General features: G+C 41.9%; 1 protein-coding gene across 2 annotated transcripts in view; it reads right to left on the bottom strand.

Annotated features, from left to right (window-relative positions):
• slc9a6a (solute carrier family 9 member A6a) overlaps positions 1–25,348 on the bottom strand; it is a 61,398-nt gene extending 36,050 nt beyond the window's left edge. For both annotated transcript variants that reach the window (XM_061930556.2, XM_072912376.1), the window contains exons 1-2: positions 24,891–25,348; positions 15,924–16,123 (exon numbers count right to left, since the gene is read on the bottom strand). In XM_061930556.2, coding sequence (XP_061786540.2) covers positions 15,924–16,123; positions 24,891–25,230 — 540 coding nt within the window. In that variant the 5' untranslated portion in view covers positions 25,231–25,348. The remainder of the gene's footprint in view (positions 1–15,923; positions 16,124–24,890) is intronic.
• Positions 25,349–25,744: the final 396 nt, after the last annotated feature.

The raw sequence follows: 25,744 nt of genomic DNA on the forward strand, positions 1-25,744 counted from the left end.
ACTCTCACACTATTATGTTAGATCCACTATGGACTTGACGCCCACACTATTATGTTAGATCCACTATGGACTGGACTCTCACACTATTATGTGAGATCCACTATGGACTGGACTCTCCCTATTATGTTAGATCCACTATGGACTGGACTCTCTCACTTATGTTAGATCCACTATGGACTGGACTGTCACTTTTATGTTAGATCCACTATGGACTGGACTCTCACTATTATGTTAGATCCACTATGGACTGGACTTTCACACTATTATGTTAGATCCACTATGGACTGGACTCTCACACTATTATGTTAGATCCACTATGGACTGGACTCTCACACTATTATGTTAGATCCACTATGGACTGGACTCTCACACTATTATGTTAGATCCACTATGGACTGGAATCTCACACTATTATGTTAGATCCACTATGGACTTGACGCCCACACTATTATGTTAGATCCACTATGGACTGGACTCTCACACTATTATGTGAGATCCACAATGGACTGGACTCTCCCTATTATGTTAGATCCACTATGGACTGGACTCTCTCACTTATGTTAGATCCACTATGGACTGGACTGTCACTTTTATGTTAGATCCACTATGGACTGGACTCTCACTATTATGTTAGATCCACTATGGACTGGACTTTCACACTATTATGTTAGATCCACTATGGACTGGACTCTCACACTATTATGTTAGATCCACTATGGACTGGACTCTCACACTATTATGTTAGATCCACTATGGACTGGACTCTCACACTATTATGTTAGATCCACTATGGACTGGACTCTCACACTATTATGTTAGATCCACTATGGACTGGACTCTCACACTATTATGTTAGATCCACTATGGACTTGACGCCCACACTATTATGTTAGATCCACTATGGACTGGACTCTCACACTATTATGTGAGATCCACTATGGACTGGACTCTCCCTATTATGTTAGATCCACTATGGACTGGACTCTCTCACTTATGTTAGATCCACTATGGACTGGACTGTCACTTTTATGTTAGATCCACTATGGACTGGACTCTCACTATTATGTTAGATCCACTATGGACTGGACTTTCACACTATTATGTTAGATCCACTATGGACTGGACTCTCACACTATTATGTTAGATCCACTATGGACTGGACTCTCACACTATTATGTTAGATCCACTATGGACTGGACTCTCACACTATTATGTTAGATCCACTATGGACTGGACTCTCACACTATTATGTTAGATCCACTATGGACTGGACTCTCACTATTATGTTAGATCCACTATGGACTGGACTATCACTATTATGTTGGATCCACTATGGACTGGACTCTCACACTATTATGTTAGATCCACTATGGACTGGACTCTCACACTATTATGTTAGATCCACTATGGACTGGACCCTCACTATTATGTTAGATCCACTATAGACTGGACTCTCACACTATTATGTTAGATCCACTATGGACTGGACTCTCACTATTATGTTAGATCCACTATGGACTGGACTCTCACACTATTATGTTAGATCCACTATGGACTGGACTCTCACACTATTATGTTAGATCCACTATGGACTGGACTCTCACACTATTATGTTAGATCCACTATGGACTGGACTCACACTATTATGTTAGATCCACTATGGACTGGACTCTCACACTATTATGTTAGATCCACTATGGACTGGACTCTCACACTATTATGTTAGATCCACTATGGACTGGACTCTCACACTATTATGTTAGATCCACTATGGACTGGACTCACACTATTATGTTAGATCCACTATGGACTGGACTCTCACACTATTATGTTAGATCCACTATGGACTGGACTCTCACACTATTATGTTAGATCCACTATGGACTGGACTCTCACACTATTATGTTAGATCCACTATGGACTGGACTCTCACACTATTATGTTAGATCCACTATGGACTGGACTCTCACACTATTATGTTAGATCCACTATGGACTGGACTCTCACACTATTATGTTAGATCCACTATGGACTGGACTCTCACACTATTATGTTAGATCCACTATGGACTTGACGCCCACACTATTATGTTAGATCCACTATGGACTGGACTCTCACACTATTATGTGAGATCCACTATGGACTGGACTCTCCCTATTATGTTAGATCCACTATGGACTGGACTCTCTCACTTATGTTAGATCCACTATGGACTGGACTGTCACTTTTATGTTAGATCCACTATGGACTGGACTCTCACTATTATGTTAGATCCACTATGGACTGGACTTTCACACTATTATGTTAGATCCACTATGGACTGGACTCTCACACTATTATGTTAGATCCACTATGGACTGGACTCTTACACTATTATGTTAGATCCACTATGGACTGGACTCTCACACTATTATGTTAGATCCACTATGGACTGGACTCTCACACTATTATGTTAGATCCACTATGGACTTGACGCCCACACTATTATGTTAGATCCACTATGGACTGGACTCTCACACTATTATGTGAGATCCACAATGGACTGGACTCTCCCTATTATGTTAGATCCACTATGGACTGGACTCTCTCACTTATGTTAGATCCACTATGGACTGGACTGTCACTTTTATGTTAGATCCACTATGGACTGGACTCTCACTATTATGTTAGATCCACTATGGACTGGACTTTCACACTATTATGTTAGATCCACTATGGACTGGACTCTCACACTATTATGTTAGATCCACTATGGACTGGACTCTCACACTATTATGTTAGATCCACTATGGACTGGACTCTCACACTAATATGTTAGATCCACTATGGACTGGACTCTCACACTATTATGTTAGATCCACTATGGACTTGACGCCCACACTATTATGTTAGATCCACTATGGACTGGACTCTCACACTATTATGTGAGATCCACTATGGACTGGACTCTCCCTATTATGTTAGATCCACTATGGACTGGACTCTCTCACTTATGTTAGATCCACTATGGACTGGACTCTCACACTATTATGTTAGATCCACTATGGACTGGACTTTCACTATTATGTTAGATCCACTATGGACTGGACTCTCACTATTATGTTAGATCCACTATGGACTGGACTCTCACACTATTATGTTAGATCCACTATGGACTGGACTCTCACTATTATGTTAGATCCACTATGGACTGGACTCTCACACTATTATGTTATATCCACTATGGACTGGACTCTCACTATTATGTTAGATCCACTATGGACTGGACTCTCACACTATTATGTTAGATCCACTATGGACTGGACTCTCACACTATTATGTTAGATCCACTATGGACTGGACTCTCACACTATTATGTTAGATCCACTATGGACTGGACTCTCACACTATTATGTTAGATCCACTATGGACTGGACTCTCACACTATTATGTTAGATCCACTATGGACTTGACGCCCACACTATTATGTTAGTTCCACTATGGACTGGACTCTCACACTATTATGTGAGATCCACAATGGACTGGACTCTCCCTATTATGTTAGATCCACTATGGACTGGACTCTCTCACTTATGTTAGATCCACTATGGACTGGACTGTCACTTTTATGTTAGATCCACTATGGACAGGACTCTCACTATTATGTTAGATCCACTATGGACTGGACTTTCACACTATTATGTTAGATCCACTATGGACTGGACTCTCACACTATTATGTTAGATCCACTATGGACTGGACTCTCACACTATTATGTTAGATCCACTATGGACTGGACTCTCACACTATTATGTTAGATCCACTATGGACTGGACTCTCACACTATTATGTTAGATCCACTATGGACTGGACTCTCACACTATTATGTTAGATCCACTATGGACTTGACGCCCACACTATTATGTTAGATCCACTATGGACTGGACTCTCACACTATTATGTGAGATCCACTATGGACTGGACTCTCCCTATTATGTTAGATCCACTATGGACTGGACTCTCTCACTTATGTTAGATCCACTATGGACTGGACTGTCACTTTTATGTTAGATCCACTATGGACTGGACTCTCACTATTATGTTAGATCCACTATGGACTGGACTTTCACACTATTATGTTAGATCCACTATGGACTGGACTCTCACACTATTATGTTAGATCCACTATGGACTGGACTCTCACACTATTATGTTAGATCCACTATGGACTGGACTCTCACACTATTATGTTAGATCCACTATGGACTGGAATCTCACACTATTATGTTAGATCCACTATGGACTTGACGCCCACACTATTATGTTAGATCCACTATGGACTGGACTCTCACACTATTATGTGAGATCCACAATGGACTGGACTCTCCCTATTATGTTAGATCCACTATGGACTGGACTCTCTCACTTATGTTAGATCCACTATGGACTGGACTGTCACTTTTATGTTAGATCCACTATGGACTGGACTCTCACTATTATGTTAGATCCACTATGGACTGGACTTTCACACTATTATGTTAGATCCACTATGGACTGGACTCTCACACTATTATGTTAGATCCACTATGGACTGGACTCTCACACTATTATGTTAGATCCACTATGGACTGGACTCTCACACTATTATGTTAGATCCACTATGGACTGGACTCTCACACTATTATGTTAGATCCACTATGGACTGGACTCTCACACTATTATGTTAGATCCACTATGGACTTGACGCCCACACTATTATGTTAGATCCACTATGGACTGGACTCTCACACTATTATGTGAGATCCACTATGGACTGGACTCTCCCTATTATGTTAGATCCACTATGGACTGGACTCTCTCACTTATGTTAGATCCACTATGGACTGGACTGTCACTTTTATGTTAGATCCACTATGGACTGGACTCTCACTATTATGTTAGATCCACTATGGACTGGACTTTCACACTATTATGTTAGATCCACTATGGACTGGACTCTCACACTATTATGTTAGATCCACTATGGACTGGACTCTCACACTATTATGTTAGATCCACTATGGACTGGACTCTCACACTATTATGTTAGATCCACTATGGACTGGACTCTCACACTATTATGTTAGATCCACTATGGACTGGACTCTCACTATTATGTTAGATCCACTATGGACTGGACTATCACTATTATGTTGGATCCACTATGGACTGGACTCTCACACTATTATGTTAGATCCACTATGGACTGGACTCTCACACTATTATGTTAGATCCACTATGGACTGGACCCTCACTATTATGTTAGATCCACTATAGACTGGACTCTCACACTATTATGTTAGATCCACTATGGACTGGACTCTCACTATTATGTTAGATCCACTATGGACTGGACTCTCACACTATTATGTTAGATCCACTATGGACTGGACTCTCACACTATTATGTTAGATCCACTATGGACTGGACTCTCACACTATTATGTTAGATCCACTATGGACTGGACTCACACTATTATGTTAGATCCACTATGGACTGGACTCTCACACTATTATGTTAGATCCACTATGGACTGGACTCTCACACTATTATGTTAGATCCACTATGGACATGACTCTCACACTATTATGTTAGATCCACTATGGACTGGACTCACACTATTATGTTAGATCCACTATGGACTGGACTCTCACACTATTATGTTAGATCCACTATGGACTGGACTCTCACACTATTATGTTAGATCCACTATGGACTGGACTCTCACACTATTATGTTAGATCCACTATGGACTGGACTCTCACACTATTATGTTAGATCCACTATGGACTGGACTCTCACACTATTATGTTAGATCCACTATGGACTGGACTCTCACACTATTATGTTAGATCCACTATGGACTGGACTCTCACACTATTATGTTAGATCCACTATGGACTTGACGCCCACACTATTATGTTAGATCCACTATGGACTGGACTCTCACACTATTATGTGAGATCCACTATGGACTGGACTCTCCCTATTATGTTAGATCCACTATGGACTGGACTCTCTCACTTATGTTAGATCCACTATGGACTGGACTGTCACTTTTATGTTAGATCCACTATGGACTGGACTCTCACTATTATGTTAGATCCACTATGGACTGGACTTTCACACTATTATGTTAGATCCACTATGGACTGGACTCTCACACTATTATGTTAGATCCACTATGGACTGGACTCTCACACTATTATGTTAGATCCACTATGGACTGGACTCTCACACTATTATGTTAGATCCACTATGGACTGGACTCTCACACTATTATGTTAGATCCACTATGGACTTGACGCCCACACTATTATGTTAGATCCACTATGGACTGGACTCTCACACTATTATGTGAGATCCACAATGGACTGGACTCTCCCTATTATGTTAGATCCACTATGGACTGGACTCTCTCACTTATGTTAGATCCACTATGGACTGGACTGTCACTTTTATGTTAGATCCACTATGGACTGGACTCTCACTATTATGTTAGATCCACTATGGACTGGACTTTCACACTATTATGTTAGATCCACTATGGACTGGACTCTCACACTATTATGTTAGATCCACTATGGACTGGACTCTCACACTATTATGTTAGATCCACTATGGACTGGACTCTCACACTATTATGTTAGATCCACTATGGACTGGACTCTCACACTATTATGTTAGATCCACTATGGACTTGACGCCCACACTATTATGTTAGATCCACTATGGACTGGACTCTCACACTATTATGTGAGATCCACTATGGACTGGACTCTCCCTATTATGTTAGATCCACTATGGACTGGACTCTCTCACTTATGTTAGATCCACTATGGACTGGACTGTCACTTTTATGTTAGATCCACTATGGACTGGACTCTCACTATTATGTTAGATCCACTATGGACTGGACTTTCACACTATTATGTTAGATCCACTATGGACTGGACTCTCACACTATTATGTTAGATCCACTATGGACTGGACTCTCACACTATTATGTTAGATCCACTATGGACTGGACTCTCACACTATTATGTTAGATCCACTATGGACTGGACTCTCACACTATTATGTTAGATCCACTATGGACTGGACTCTCACACTATTATGTTAGATCCACTATGGACTGGACTCTCACACTATTATGTTAGATCCACTATGGACTGGACTCTCACTATTATGTTAGATCCACTATGGACTGGACTATCACTATTATGTTAGATCCACTATGGACTGGACTCTCACACTATTATGTTAGATCCACTATGGACTGGACTCTCACACTATTATGTTAGATCCACTATGGACTGGACCCTCACTATTATGTTAGATCCACTATAGACTGGACTCTCACACTATTATGTTAGATCCACTATGGACTGGACTCTCACTATTATGTTAGATCCACTATGGACTGGACTCTCACACTATTATGTTAGATCCACTATGGACTGGACTCTCACACTATTATGTTAGATCCACTATGGACTGGACTCTCACACTATTATGTTAGATCCACTATGGACTGGACTCACACTATTATGTTAGATCCACTATGGACTGGACTCTCACACTATTATGTTAGATCCACTATGGACTGGACTCTCACACTATTATGTTAGATCCACTATGGACTGGACTCTCACACTATTATGTTAGATCCACTATGGACTGGACTCACACTATTATGTTAGATCCACTATGGACTGGACTCTCACACTATTATGTTAGATCCACTATGGACTGGACTCTCACACTATTATGTTAGATCCACTATGGACTGGACTCTCACACTATTATGTTAGATCCACTATGGACTGGACTCTCACTATTATGTTAGATCCACTATGGACTGGACCCTCATTATTATGTTAGATCCACTATGGACTGGACTCTCACTATTATGTTAGATCCACTATGGACTGAACTCTCACACTATTATGTTAGATCCACTATGGACTGGACCCTCACTATTATGTTAGATCCACTATGGACTGGACCCTCACTATTATATTAGATCCACTATGGACTAGACTCTCACACTATTATGTTAGATCCACTATGGACTTGACGCCCACACTATTATGTTAGATCCACTATGGACTGGACCCTCACTATTATGTTAGATCCCCTATGGACTGGACTCTCACACTATTATGTTAGATCCACTATGGACTGGACTCTCACACTATTATGTTAGATCCACTATGGACTGGACTCACACTATTATGTTAGATCCACTATGGACTGGACTCTCACACTATTATGTTAGATCCACTATGGACTGGACTCTCACTATTATGTTAGATCCACTATGGACTGGACTCTCACACTATTATGTTAGATCCACTATGGACTGGACTCTCACACTATTATGTTAGATCCACTATGGACTGGACTCTCACACTATTATGTTAGATCCACTATGGACTGGACTCACACTATTATGTTAGATCCACTATGGACTGGACTCTCACACTATTATGTTAGATCAACTATGGACTGGACTCTCACACTATTATGTTAGATCCACTATGGACTGGACTCACACTATTATGTTAGATCCACTATGGACTGGACTCACACTATTATGTTAGATCCACTATGGACTGGACTCTCACACTATTATGTTAGATCCACTATGGACTGGACCCTCACTATTATGTTAGATCCACTATAGACTGGACTCTCACACTATTATGTTAGATCCACTATGGACTGGACTCTCACTATTATGTTAGATCCACTATGGACTGGACTCTCACACTATTATGTTAGATCCACTATGGACTGGACTCTCACACTATTATGTTAGATCCACTATGGACTGGACTCTCACACTATTATGTTAGATCCACTATGGACTGGACTCACACTATTATGTTAGATCCACTATGGACTGGACTCTCACACTATTATGTTAGATCCACTATGGACTGGACTCTCACACTATTATGTTAGATCCACTATGGACTGGACTCTCACACTATTATGTTAGATCCACTATGGACTGGACTCACACTATTATGTTAGATCCACTATGGACTGGACTCTCACACTATTATGTTAGATCCACTATGGACTGGACTCTCACACTATTATGTTAGATCCACTATGGACTGGACTCTCACACTATTATGTTAGATCCACTATGGACTGGACTCTCACTATTATGTTAGATCCACTATGGACTGGACCCTCATTATTATGTTAGATCCACTATGGACTGGACTCTCACTATTATGTTAGATCCACTATGGACTGAACTCTCACACTATTATGTTAGATCCACTATGGACTGGACCCTCACTATTATGTTAGATCCACTATGGACTGGACCCTCACTATTATGTTAGATCCACTATGGACTGGACCCTCACTATTATATTAGATCCACTATGGACTGGACTCTCACACTATTATGTTAGATCCACTATGGACTTGACGCCCACACTATTATGTTAGATCCACTATGGACTGGACCCTCACTATTATGTTAGATCCCCTATGGACTGGACTCTCACACTATTATGTTAGATCCACTATGGACTGGACTCTCACACTATTATGTTAGATCCACTATGGACTGGACTCACACTATTATGTTAGATCCACTATGGACTGGACTCTCACACTATTATGTTAGATCCACTATGGACTGGACTCTCACTATTATGTTAGATCCACTATGGACTGGACTCTCACACTATTATGTTAGATCCACTATGGACTGGACTCTCACACTATTATGTTAGATCCACTATGGACTGGACTCTCACACTATTATGTGAGATCCACTATGGACTGGACTCTCCCTATTATGTTAGATCCACTATGGACTGGACTCTCTCACTTATGTTAGATCCACTATGGACTGGACTGTCACTTTTATGTTAGATCCACTATGGACTGGACTCTCACTATTATGTTAGATCCACTATGGACTGGACTTTCACACTATTATGTTAGATCCACTATGGACTGGACTCTCACACTATTATGTTAGATCCACTATGGACTGGACTCTCACACTATTATGTTAGATCCACTATGGACTGGACTCTCACACTATTATGTTAGATCCACTATGGACTGGACTCTCACACTATTATGTTAGATCCACTATGGACTGGACTCTCACACTATTATGTTAGATCCACTATGGACTGGACTCTCACACTATTATGTTAGATCCACTATGGACTGGACTCTCACTATTATGTTAGATCCACTATGGACTGGACTATCACTATTATGTTAGATCCACTATGGACTGGACTCTCACACTATTATGTTAGATCCACTATGGACTGGACTCTCACACTATTATGTTAGATCCACTATGGACTGGACCCTCACTATTATGTTAGATCCACTATAGACTGGACTCTCACACTATTATGTTAGATCCACTATGGACTGGACTCTCACTATTATGTTAGATCCACTATGGACTGGACTCTCACACTATTATGTTAGATCCACTATGGACTGGACTCTCACACTATTATGTTAGATCCACTATGGACTGGACTCTCACACTATTATGTTAGATCCACTATGGACTGGACTCACACTATTATGTTAGATCCACTATGGACTGGACTCTCACACTATTATGTTAGATCCACTATGGACTGGACTCTCACACTATTATGTTAGATCCACTATGGACTGGACTCTCACACTATTATGTTAGATCCACTATGGACTGGACTCACACTATTATGTTAGATCCACTATGGACTGGACTCTCACACTATTATGTTAGATCAACTATGGACTGGACTCTCACACTATTATGTTAGATCCACTATGGACTGGACTCACACTATTATGTTAGATCCACTATGGACTGGACTCACACTATTATGTTAGATCCACTATGGACTGGACTCTCACACTATTATGTTAGATCCACTATGGACTGGACCCTCACTATTATGTTAGATCCACTATAGACTGGACTCTCACACTATTATGTTAGATCCACTATGGACTGGACTCTCACTATTATGTTAGATCCACTATGGACTGGACTCTCACACTATTATGTTAGATCCACTATGGACTGGACTCTCACACTATTATGTTAGATCCACTATGGACTGGACTCTCACACTATTATGTTAGATCCACTATGGACTGGACTCACACTATTATGTTAGATCCACTATGGACTGGACTCTCACACTATTATGTTAGATCCACTATGGACTGGACTCTCACACTATTATGTTAGATCCACTATGGACTGGACTCTCACACTATTATGTTAGATCCACTATGGACTGGACTCACACTATTATGTTAGATCCACTATGGACTGGACTCTCACACTATTATGTTAGATCCACTATGGACTGGACTCTCACACTATTATGTTAGATCCACTATGGACTGGACTCTCACACTATTATGTTAGATCCACTATGGACTGGACTCTCACTATTATGTTAGATCCACTATGGACTGGACCCTCATTATTATGTTAGATCCACTATGGACTGGACTCTCACTATTATGTTAGATCCACTATGGACTGAACTCTCACACTATTATGTTAGATCCACTATGGACTGGACCCTCACTATTATGTTAGATCCACTATGGACTGGACCCTCACTATTATGTTAGATCCACTATGGACTGGACCCTCACTATTATATTAGATCCACTATGGACTGGACTCTCACACTATTATGTTAGATCCACTATGGACTTGACGCCCACACTATTATGTTAGATCCACTATGGACTGGACCCTCACTATTATGTTAGATCCCCTATGGACTGGACTCTCACACTATTATGTTAGATCCACTATGGACTGGACTCTCACACTATTATGTTAGATCCACTATGGACTGGACTCACACTATTATGTTAGATCCACTATGGACTGGACTCTCACACTATTATGTTAGATCCACTATGGACTGGACTCTCACTATTATGTTAGATCCACTATGGACTGGACTCTCACACTATTATGTTAGATCCACTATGGACTGGACTCTCACACTATTATGTTAGATCCACTATGGACTGGACTCTCACACTATTATGTGAGATCCACTATGGACTGGACTCTCCCTATTATGTTAGATCCACTATGGACTGGACTCTCTCACTTATGTTAGATCCACTATGGACTGGACTGTCACTTTTATGTTAGATCCACTATGGACTGGACTCTCACTATTATGTTAGATCCACTATGGACTGGACTTTCACACTATTATGTTAGATCCACTATGGACTGGACTCTCACACTATTATGTTAGATCCACTATGGACTGGACTCTCACACTATTATGTTAGATCCACTATGGACTGGACTCTCACACTATTATGTTAGATCCACTATGGACTGGACTCTCACACTATTATGTTAGATCCACTATGGACTGGACTCTCACACTATTATGTTAGATCCACTATGGACTGGACTCTCACACTATTATGTTAGATCCACTATGGACTGGACTCTCACTATTATGTTAGATCCACTATGGACTGGACTATCACTATTATGTTAGATCCACTATGGACTGGACTCTCACACTATTATGTTAGATCCACTATGGACTGGACTCTCACACTATTATGTTAGATCCACTATGGACTGGACCCTCACTATTATGTTAGATCCACTATAGACTGGACTCTCACACTATTATGTTAGATCCACTATGGACTGGACTCTCACTATTATGTTAGATCCACTATGGACTGGACTCTCACACTATTATGTTAGATCCACTATGGACTGGACTCTCACACTATTATGTTAGATCCACTATGGACTGGACTCTCACACTATTATGTTAGATCCACTATGGACTGGACTCACACTATTATGTTAGATCCACTATGGACTGGACTCTCACACTATTATGTTAGATCCACTATGGACTGGACTCTCACACTATTATGTTAGATCCACTATGGACTGGACTCTCACACTATTATGTTAGATCCACTATGGACTGGACTCACACTATTATGTTAGATCCACTATGGACTGGACTCTCACACTATTATGTTAGATCCACTATGGACTGGACTCTCACACTATTATGTTAGATCCACTATGGACTGGACTCTCACACTATTATGTTAGATCCACTATGGACTGGACTCTCACTATTATGTTAGATCCACTATGGACTGGACCCTCATTATTATGTTAGATCCACTATGGACTGGACTCTCACTATTATGTTAGATCCACTATGGACTGAACTCTCACACTATTATGTTAGATCCACTATGGACTGGACCCTCACTATTATGTTAGATCCACTATGGACTGGACCCTCACTATTATATTAGATCCACTATGGACTAGACTCTCACACTATTATGTTAGATCCACTATGGACTTGACGCCCACACTATTATGTTAGATCCACTATGGACTGGACCCTCACTATTATGTTAGATCCCCTATGGACTGGACTCTCACACTATTATGTTAGATCCACTATGGACTGGACTCTCACACTATTATGTTAGATCCACTATGGACTGGACTCACACTATTATGTTAGATCCACTATGGACTGGACTCTCACACTATTATGTTAGATCCACTATGGACTGGACTCTCACTATTATGTTAGATCCACTATGGACTGGACTCTCACACTATTATGTTAGATCCACTATGGACTGGACTCTCACACTATTATGTTAGATCCACTATGGACTGGACTCTCACACTATTATGTTAGATCCACTATGGACTGGACTCACACTATTATGTTAGATCCACTATGGACTGGACTCTCACACTATTATGTTAGATCAACTATGGACTGGACTCTCACACTATTATGTTAGATCCACTATGGACTGGACTCACACTATTATGTTAGATCCACTATGGACTGGACTCACACTATTATGTTAGATCCACTATGGACTGGACTCTCACACTATTATGTTAGATCCACTATGGACTGGACCCTCACTATTATGTTAGATCCACTATAGACTGGACTCTCACACTATTATGTTAGATCCACTATGGACTGGACTCTCACTATTATGTTAGATCCACTATGGACTGGACTCTCACACTATTATGTTAGATCCACTATGGACTGGACTCTCACACTATTATGTTAGATCCACTATGGACTGGACTCTCACACTATTATGTTAGATCCACTATGGACTGGACTCACACTATTATGTTAGATCCACTATGGACTGGACTCTCACACTATTATGTTAGATCCACTATGGACTGGACTCTCACACTATTATGTTAGATCCACTATGGACTGGACTCTCACACTATTATGTTAGATCCACTATGGACTGGACTCACACTATTATGTTAGATCCACTATGGACTGGACTCTCACACTATTATGTTAGATCCACTATGGACTGGACTCTCACACTATTATGTTAGATCCACTATGGACTGGACTCTCACACTATTATGTTAGATCCACTATGGACTGGACTCTCACTATTATGTTAGATCCACTATGGACTGGACCCTCATTATTATGTTAGATCCACTATGGACTGGACTCTCACTATTATGTTAGATCCACTATGGACTGAACTCTCACACTATTATGTTAGATCCACTATGGACTGGACCCTCACTATTATGTTAGATCCACTATGGACTGGACCCTCACTATTATGTTAGATCCACTATGGACTGGACCCTCACTATTATATTAGATCCACTATGGACTGGACTCTCACACTATTATGTTAGATCCACTATGGACTTGACGCCCACACTATTATGTTAGATCCACTATGGACTGGACCCTCACTATTATGTTAGATCCCCTATGGACTGGACTCTCACACTATTATGTTAGATCCACTATGGACTGGACTCTCACACTATTATGTTAGATCCACTATGGACTGGACTCACACTATTATGTTAGATCCACTATGGACTGGACTCTCACACTATTATGTTAGATCCACTATGGACTGGACTCTCACTATTATGTTAGATCCACTATGGACTGGACTCTCACACTATTATGTTAGATCCACTATGGACTGGACTCTCACACTATTATGTTAGATCCACTATGGACTGGACTCTCACACTATTATGTTAGATCCACTATGGACTGGACTCTCACACTATTATGTTAGATCCACTATGGACTGGACTCTCACACTATTATGTTAGATCCACTATGGACTGGACTCACACACTATTATGTTAGATCCACTATGGACTGGACTCTCACTATTATGTTAGATCCACTATGGACTGGACTCTCAGACTATTATCTTAGATCCACTATGGACTGGACTCTCACACTATTATGTTAGATCCACTATGGACTGGACTCTCACTATTATGTTAGATCCACTATGGACTGGACTCTCACTATTATGCTTTTCCATCTGGCAATCTGATGGACCAGTCTGGGTTTGGAGGTTGCCAGGAGAACGCTACATTTCGGTGTGAAATTTGGTGGAGGAGGAATTATGGGGTGGGGTTGTATTTCAGGAGTTGGGCTTGGCCCCTTTAGTTCCAGTGAAAGGAACTTTGAATGATCCAAGATACCAAAACATTTTGGACAATTGCATGGGATGGCACTTCAACTTCATATGTGAGTCAAGGCACAGGTGGCCAAATACTTTTGGCAATATAGTGTATTTCCTATGTTGCTAAGATACTGGTAGGAGGAGCTCACTTTGTCTCATTTTAAAGGTGGCGCTAGAGTGCCAATTTTAAAATGTAATTTTCAGGACCTCCAAAATATTTCATCTTTCACATACTTGGCGTGACTTTTTGTGAACGCTCGGGGCCTCAAAAAGGCGTCCAAATGTATGAGAAAACAGCAACTTCATAAGGGCCCCGCCCTGCATGAAGGCGTGACCGTGTTTACCTTGCGCAGCATCTCGTTGTCCTGCACGTCGTTGACCTCGCTGGCGCCGATCTCGCCCTTCAGCGTGTACTCGTAGAACTTCCCCTTGGAGTTGATGAGCAGCGTGGCGGGGCTGGCGTTGACGTGGCAGCTCAGCGTCGCGTTGCTGATGTCCCGCGGGACGTGGATGCCGTAGCGCAAGACCACGCCCACTAGTAAACCTGTCGGAGGTCAAGTAGGTGAGGGCGTGTCCAGCATACACACGTCAATCATCACAAGTGGACGATGCTAATATGGTTTCTTCACCAATCTGGATCCATTTTTATTTATATTTAGCAGCGATTTGGTGAAACAGCCTAAAGCCTGGCTTCTTAACCTTTCTGACCACTACAGAGGGGCCCGGGGGCCACTCAAATATTAACACTGAATTCCTAATCTTTCTCTTGGTTTTCATTTATATTCAATAATTATATCTACCGGTACATTTTACAACCTTGTCAAATGACATGGAACCATGTATTTATTAGTTATTAGTCAATTATCCATCCATCCATTTTCTAACGTTTGTCCCTTTTGGGGTTAGGGTTAGCATATCTCAGCTACAATCGGGTAGGAAGGCGGGATACACCCTGGACAAGTCGCCACCTCATCGCAGTATTAGTCAATTATCATTTATCTAAAAAAATAATATCCTCAGGTCAGCCTGATTAGAACAATAAGTACTATCCAAATATATATTGCATAAGAAGGGACTCAAAAATAACTGACAAAAAGTAAAGTGACAGACAATTATGTTGCACTAAATACACATGTTTCTTAACTAAACTGTTAATAGCAGAGGTGGGTAGAGTAGCCAGAAATTGTACTCAAGTAAGAGTACTGTTACTTTAGAGATGTATTACTCAAGTAAAAGTAAGGAGTAGTCACCCAAATATTTACTTGAGTAAAAGTAAAAAGTATGTTGTGAAAAAACTACTCAAGTACTGAGTAACTGATGAGTAACATACACACACACACACACATATATATATATATATATATATATATATATATATATATATATATATATATATATATATATATATATATATATATATATATATATATATATATATATATATATATATATATATATATATATATATATATATATATATATATATATATATATATATATATATATATATATATATATATATATATATATATATGCGTGGCGCAGTGGAAGAGTGGCCGTGCGCAACCCGAGGGTCCCTGGTTCAATCCCCACCTAGTACCAAGCTCGTCATGTCCGTTGTGTCCTGAGCAAGACACTTCACCCTTGCTCCTGATGGGTGCTGGTTAGCGCCTTGCATGGCAGCTCCCTCCATCAGTGTGTGAATGTGTGTGTGAATGGGTAAATGTGGAAGTAGTGTCAAAGCGCTTTGAGTACCTTGAAGGTAGAAAAGCGCTATACAAGTACAACCCATTTATCATTATTATATATATATACATACATATACATTGATATATACAGTATATAATTTATATGTATTTATTTTGCTGTTTTTGTTTACATGTTAAAGATGTTTTAATGAATATACATGCATGTTTAACACATATAGATTCCTTTCTTTCATGAAGACTAGAATATAAGTTGGTGTATTACCTGATTCTGATGACTTGCGTTGATTGTAATCAGACAGTAATGATGATAACGTCCACGTTTTCAAATGGAGGAGAAGAAAAGTTCCTCCTTTATGTCTAATACCACATGAAAGTGGTGGGTTTTTGGCATCTTATTTGTCCAGCTTCCATATTCGTTTTTATACACTTTACAAGAAATACATTGGCGTCAAACTCCTTAGCTTGCTAGCTTGTTTGCGCTGGCTTTCGGAGACTCTTGTTTTGAAAGCGCAGGCGCGATGGAGCGGCACTTTTATTGTGAAGACAGGAACTGTGCAGTCAGTCTTTAGGCTTTTGACGGGATGTACGGTTGAAATAAAAAAGTATCTTTTTTCCTTCACACTTTTGATTGATTGATTGGAACTTTCATTAGTAGATTGCACAGTACAGTACATATTCCGTACAATTGACCACTAAATGGTAACACCCCAATAAGTTTTTCAACTTGTTTAAGTCAGGTCATGTGACCACCTGGCTCTGTTTGATTGGTCCAACGTCACCAGTGACTACATCTGATTGGTGGAACGAAGTGAAACGTCACCAGTAAGGCAGGCACTTTGAAGGTCTGTCTGACAGACCAAAACAAACAAAGCGTGCATTAACAGATCGATAAAAATTAGTAGCGAGCTGAATGTAGATAAAAGTAGCGGAGTAAAAGTAGCGTTCCTTCTCTATAAATATACTTAAGTAAAAGTAAAAGTATGTTGCATTAAAACTACTCTTAGAAGTACAATTTATCCCAAAATTTACTCAAGTAGATGTAACGGAGTAAAAGTAGCGCGTTACTACCCACCTCTGTATAATAGTAGCTTCACCACTTTAGTCATCATTTTTGCGCTTAAGGAACTTTTTTTAGACTCCAAAATCGCTTTTAATCACATTTATTTTTATATTGGCTTTATATGTATTTATTTTGTTTTTAATCAGTCAAAATACAAAAAATTAATCTGTCTGGAGCCGCAAAAAAATGAAAAGCTGTATATGATGAAGGCAAGTGTCTATATTAGCTATAGTAGCCTACGATCAAAATGATTTGAAAAGTCTTATATAAGTGTTATAATAAAGACGGCGTGGCGCGGTTGGGAGAGTGGCCGTGCCAGCGAGCTGAGGGTTCCTGGTTCGATCCCCAGCTTCTACCAACTTAGTCACATCCGTTGTGTCCGTTGAGCAAGACACTTCACCCTTGCTCCTGATGGATCGTAGTTAGGGCCTTGCATGGTAGCTCCCGCCATCAGTGTGTGAACGTGGGAATAGTCTCAAAGTGCTTTGAGTACCGTATTTTCCGCACTATAAAGGCGCATCTTCAATGAATGGCCTATTTTAAAACTTTGTTCATATACAGGTAAAAGCCAGTAAATTAGAATATTTTGAAAAACTTGATTTATTTCAGTAATTGCATTCAAAAGGTGTAACTTGTACATTATATTTATTCATTGCACACAGACTGATGCATTCAAATGTTTATTTCATTTAATTTTGATGATTTGAAGTGGCAACAAATGAAAATCCAAAATTCCGTGTGTCACAAAATTAGAATATTACTTAAGGCTAATACAAAAAAGGGATTTTTAGAAATGTTGGCCAACTGAAAAGTATGAAAATGAAAAATATGAGCACGTACAATACTCAATACTTGGTTGGAGCTCCTTTTGCCTCAATTACTGCGTTAATGCGGCGTGGCATGGAGTCGATGAGTTTCTGGCACTGCTCAGGTGTTATGAGAGCCCAGGTTGCTCTGATAGTGGCCTTCAACTCTTCTGCGTTTTTGGGTCTGGCATTCTGCATCTTCCTTTTCACAATACCCCACAGATTTTCTATGGGGCTAAGGTCAGGGGAGTTGGCGGGCCAATTTAGAACAGAAATACCATGGTCCGTAAACCAGGCACGGGTAGATTTTGCGCTGTGTGCAGGCGCCAAGTCCTGTTGGAACTTGAAATCTCCATCTCCATAGAGCAGGTCAGCAGCAGGAAGCATGAAGTGCTCTAAAACTTGCTGGTAGACGGCTGCGTTGACCCTGGATCTCAGGAAACAGAGTGGACCGACACCAGCAGATGACATGGCACCCCAAACCATCACTGATGGTGGAAACTTTACACTAGACTTCAGGCAACGTGGATCCTGTGCCTCTCCTGTCTTCCTCCAGACTCTGGGACCTCGATTTCCAAAGGAAATGCAAAATTTGCATGGTTGGGTGATGGTTTGGGGTGCCATGTCATCTGCTGGTGTCGGTCCACTCTGTTTCCTGAGATCCAGGGTCAACGCAGCCGTCTACCAGCAAGTTTTAGAGCACTTCATGCTTCCTGCTGCTGACCTGCTCTATGGAGATGGAGATTTCAAGTTCCAACAGGACTTGGCGCCTGCACACAGCGCAAAATCTACCCGTGCCTGGTTTACGGACCATGGTATTTCTGTTCTAAATTGGCCCGCCAACTCCCCTGACCTTAGCCCCATAGAAAATCTGTGGGGTATTGTGAAAAGGAAGATGCAGAATGCCAGACCCAAAAACGCAGAAGAGTTGAAGGCCACTATCAGAGCAACCTGGGCTCTCATAACACCTGAGCAGTGCCAGAAACTCATCGACTCCATGCCACGCCGCATTAACGCAGTAATTGAGGCAAAAGGAGCTCCAACCAAGTATTGAGTATTGTACATGCTCATATTTTTCATTTTCATACTTTTCAGTTGGCCAACATTTCTAAAAATCCCTTTTTTGTATTAGCCTTAAGTAATATTCTAATTTTGTGACACACGGAATTTTGGATTTTCATTTGTTGCCACTTCAAATCATCAAAATTAAATGAAATAAACATTTGAATGCATCAGTCTGTGTGCAATGAATAAATATAATGTACAAGTTACACCTTTTGAATGCAATTACTGAAATAAATCAAGTTTTTCAAAATATTCTAATTTACTGGCTTTTACCTGTATATTGCATAAGAAGGGACTCAAAAATAACTGACAAAAAGTAAAGTGACAGACAATTATGTTGCACTAAATACACATGTTTCTTAACTAAACTGTTAATAGTAGCTTCACCACTTTAGTCATCATTTTTGCGCTTAAGGCACTTTTTTTAGACTCCAAAATCGCTTTTAATCATATTTATTTTTATATTGGCTTTATATGTATTTATTTTGTTTTTAATCAGTCAAAATACAAAACATTAATCTGTCTGGAGCCGCAAAAAAATGAAAAGCTGTATATGATGAAGGCAAGTGTCTATATTAGCTATAGTAGCCTACGATCAAAATGATTTGAAAAGTCTTATATAAGTGTTATAATAAAGACGGCGTGGCGCGGTTGGGAGAGTGGCCGTGCCAGCAAGCTGAGGGTTCCTGGTTCGATCCCCAGCTTCTACCAACTTAGTCACATCCGTTGTGTCCGTTGAGCAAGACACTTCACCCTTGCTCCTGATGGATCGTAGTTAGGGCCTTGCATGGCAGCTCCCGCCATCAGTGTGTGAACGTGGAAATAGTCTCAAAGTGCTTTGAGTACCGTATTTTCTGCACTATAAGGCGCACCTTCAATGAATGGCCTATTTTAAAACTTTGTTCACATATAAGGCGCACCGCATTATAAGGCGCATAGAATAGACGCTACAGTAGAGGCTGGGGTTACGTTATGCATCCATTAGATGGAGCTGCGCTAAAGCATACCTGCCAACTTTTGAAATCAGAAAAACCTAGTAGCCAGGGTCCAGGGGCCGCAGGCCCCGGTAGGTCCAGGACAAAGTCCTGGTGGGGGGTTCAGCTTCGCCCCCCGGCGCAAAATGATTATTAGCATTCAGACAGGTTAAAATGTTGCTAAAACCATCACTTTTCTATCAGTCACAGTGACTTTTCAAAACAAAAATATTACAGCAAAAATCATATGGGTTGATTGACATGTTTATTCTGTAAGCTAACTTCAATAGTTTGAAATTATTTTGACAGTTAATGCCAGTTATCCTGTCAACCTTTCACAAGACTTCAATTTGTTAATTGAAAGTATAAACAGTATAAACACTTTTTACAGTAAACAAATGGTAAAACAGTACTAAACAATTCCATTAAAAAAAAAATTGGTGTCATTATTAACTTTCTGTCCAAGCTTGTATAATCTACTGCCTTGTTCGATTGTAAAAAATATTCTGTGCCTAAAATTCACATTTCTATCACAATTATCATACTGTAAACATGGTAAGCTAACTTCATTAAAATTAATAGTCCTGTCAATAGCATGGAATTACAATTCAAATGTAGTTTTTTTGTAAGCCTTTCAAAATAATTCAAAATATGAAAAATTAATGAAAATTAATTTAAGCCATCAGACACTTGAAAAGTGGCACATCACATCTCTAATGTAATCATTTGAACTTTTCAACAGAAATAGCACTGCAAAAATATTAAGGACATACTTCTGTATTTTGGTAGTTATGCTGTCAACATTTAACAAGATTTCTTCAACTTGGACTTGAAAGCATAAATAGTATAAACACTTTTAACAGTATAACAGTACTAAACAATTCCAATAGATAACATTGGTGTCATTACCTTTTTGTGGCTAAAATCCAAATTTAGCAACGGCATTAGACTTGTGTTTTTTTGTCCCAACGTGGTCTTTTACATCGCTAATTCCTCCGTGTCCGATCGAAAAATCTTGTCTGCACAAGGTGCAATTCGCGTAGTTTTCACCCTTTTTGGAACGGATAATTATTACCGGATAGGCTTTTGAATATTCTTCACGGAATGACTGCAGTTTTCTTTTCGGTTTAAGACTCGTTTGCGATTTTTCTCCGGCTGATTCCATGATCGTTCGCTCGTTTGGAAACAATGGGCAACAGGTGCCTCCTGATTGGCAGCGGTGCTATAAATAGCCTCGCGCATGGCATTCGGAATGGCTCGATAGGAAGTTACGGGAAGCAGTGTTGATTGTCATTGTTGTTACGCGATTTTGTGAATAAAACTTTAAAAAAAAAAAAATGTTTTTAATTAATGAAAAACCGTATTTTTTATCACTGCAACCGTAACCCGGAATAGGTTGATGAAAACCGTACTAATTACGGGAAAACCGGAGTAGTTGGCAGGTATGAAGGAGCTGAGCCGGAAGGCAAAGCTCTCAATTTAGCGGTCGATCTACATTCCCATCCTCACCTATGGTCATGAGCTTTGGGTTATGACCGAAAGGACAAGATCACGGGTACAAGCGGCCCAAATGAGTTTTCTCCGCCGGGTGGCGGGGCTCTCCCTTAGAGATAGGGTGAGAAGCTCTGTCATCCGGGAGGAACTCAAAGTAAAGCCGCTGCTCCTCCACATGGAGAGGAGCCAGATGAGGTGGTTCGGGCATCTGGTCAGGATACCACCCGAACGCCTCCCTAGGGAGTAGAGATGCGCGGTTTGCGGGCACAACCGCGGAGTCCGCGGATTATCCGCGGATCGGGCGGATGAAATTTAAAAAAATTAGATTTTATCCGCGGGTCGGGTCGGGCGGTTGAAATAAAAAAAAATTAGATTTTAAATAGATTCAGGCGGGTGGCAGTTAAACCAATTCGGAAATATATATACATAGTTAAATGTTGTTACCCACATACGAAAAACGAGCAGGCACCTGCTGCATATGCCACAACAGAAGAAAGAAAAAAAAAGAGATGGACACTTTTACGGAGCGGAGAAGGCCCCCGACGCCTCGCCGGGGGAAGGGGCCTCGAGGCCCCACCGGGAGCCGTAGCTGAGGCGATCTGCGAGAAGGGCCCGACGCACGTCCAGGGTCACCACCGCGCCCACCGCACCGACACCCCGCCTCGTCCGCCTTCGCCGCGGATCGGGCGGATGAAATTTAAAAAAATTAGATTTTATCCGCGGGTCGGGTCGGGACGGGTCGGGTCGGGCGGTTGAAATAAAAAAAAATTAGATTTTAAATAGATTCAGGCGGGTGGCAGTTAAACCAATTGGGAAATATATATACATAGTTAAATGTTGTTACCCACATACGAAAAACGAGCAGGCACCTGCTGCATATGCCACAACAGAAGGAAAAAAAAAAAAGAGATGGACACTTTTACGGAGCGGAGAAGGCCCCCGACGCCTCGCCGGGGTCCGGGACCGAGGCCCCTTCCCCCGAGAGGGCCCCACCGGGAGCCGTAGCTGAGGCGATCCGCGAGAAGGGCCCAACGCACGTTCAGGGTCACCACCGCGCCCACCGCACCGACACCCCGCCTCGTCCGCCTTCGCCGCGGCCGGCGTCACGCGCAGCAGGTAAGCAGCTTACCTGCCCGCCTCCCCCGTGGCCGGGGGCTCGTAACAGGGGTCACTCCGCGCGCTCCGCCCGCGCAGCTTACCTGCCCGCCACCCCTGTTGCCGGGGGCGCGTAACAGGGGTCACTCCGCGCGCAGTGCGCTCACGAAAGGGGTGGGGCTCACCCTGGTTGATATAGACAGCAGGACGGTGGCCATGGAAGTCGGAACCCGCTAAGGAGTGTGTAACAACCCACCTGCCGAATCAACTAGCCCTGAAAATGGATGGCGCTGGAGCGTCGGGCCCATACCCGGCCGTCGCCGGCAGCGAGACGCGCTTGGAGGTGCGCTCAGCGCGGCTCCCATATGATTGCGCACTGGTGTGCGTCTGGGTCGTGACAGCGTGGCACGCGAATGTCTGTGCTGCATTGGATCAGTCTCCTTTCTTTAACAGGCAAAAGCTTTATAACCTCACTAATGCCTTGCATCGTCTATATTAGATATATAACAACGGGCGGGTGCGGTTCTGATCAAATGTTACATCGGGTGGATGGCGGATGGTTGACGACTTTCTGATGCGGTTGCGGATGAAATAATTGCCTATCCGCGCATCTCTACTAGGGAGGTGTTTAGGGCATGTCCGACCGGTAGGAGGCCACGGGGAAGACCCAGGACACGTTGGGAAGACTATGTCTCCCGGCTGGCCTGGGAACGCCTCGGGATTCCCCGGGAAGAGCTGGACGAAGTGGCTGGGGAGAGGGAAGTCTAGGCTTCCCTGCTTAGGCTGCTGCCCCCGCGACCCAACCTTGGATAAGCGGAAGAAGATGGATGGATGGATGGATACATGAAGTGCTATCTTGTTTTCGGTAGGTCGTGAATTCAAACCCCGGCCGAGTCATACCAAAGGTGCTTGGCATTCAGCATCACGGGTTGGAACCGCTGCTGCTCACTGCTCCCCTCACCTCCCAGGGGGTGATCAAGGGTGATGGGTCAAATGCAGAGGTTCATTTCACCACACCTAGTGTGTGTGTGTGTGTGTGTGACAATCATTGCTACTTTGACTTTGTGCACGGTGTCTGGTGAAGAGATGTACAGAAGTTGAGGCTCACCGTAGATCATCGCCAGCCCAGTTTCGTGCAGGAAGCGGAAGCGGCGGTGTTTGAACAACCAGATGGTGAGGATGGTGAGGGTGAGGAGCATGATGAAGATGAGCAAGTCGGCGCTGTCCTGCCGGTGGCTCTCCTCAGCCTTCTTCTCCGTGACGATGTTCTCATTGGCACTGTCCTCCTCCTCCTCCTCTTCCTCCCGCCGCTGATGCTGATGCTGAGTCTGAGTCTGTGATGATGCTCGGCACACGCACACGCACACGGACACGCTCACCAGCACGAGCAGCCACCGCGTCCTCGTCGCCCCGCCGCGGGCTCGGCCGACAGTCCACTTCGGAGCCATGTCGAGATGTTCGGCAGCCAAACGCTGCGGCGTATAGTCTTTGCTGGGTCCAAAACTTTGTGGGCTGACGTCGCACAGCAACTGGCCAGACGAGCAGGAAACGACAGCACCAGCAGAATTAATTTGGACCCGGAAGTAAATCTGTGTTTCAACTTACTAGCGCCGCGAAATTGTGTTTAAAGGTAGACTGCACACAAGCGGGAAACATACACGTTCACGTTTTTAAAATGAAATATAAACAATCATACACAAGTATTTTAAACACAAATGTGCATCAAAAGCCATTTTCTTGCCAATTATAGGCTTGACACGTTTTACTTTGAAGTGTCCTATTTTTTGTCATCCCCTCAACCGGAAGTACTCTGAATGTATTGCTTAAAAACAAAAATCTGGCAAAGCATGGATATACAAAATGTTCAAATGGACACAGTGCACATAATGTTACAAACCAGTGACATTTTTAATGTTTTCCTTTCTACATTTTTCGGAAGGTCTCATGACGTGACGTCACGTC

Source organism: Nerophis lumbriciformis, linkage group LG36, assembly GCF_033978685.3.
Source record: "Nerophis lumbriciformis linkage group LG36, RoL_Nlum_v2.1, whole genome shotgun sequence".
Classification (NCBI taxonomy): Eukaryota; Metazoa; Chordata; class Actinopteri; order Syngnathiformes; family Syngnathidae; genus Nerophis; species Nerophis lumbriciformis.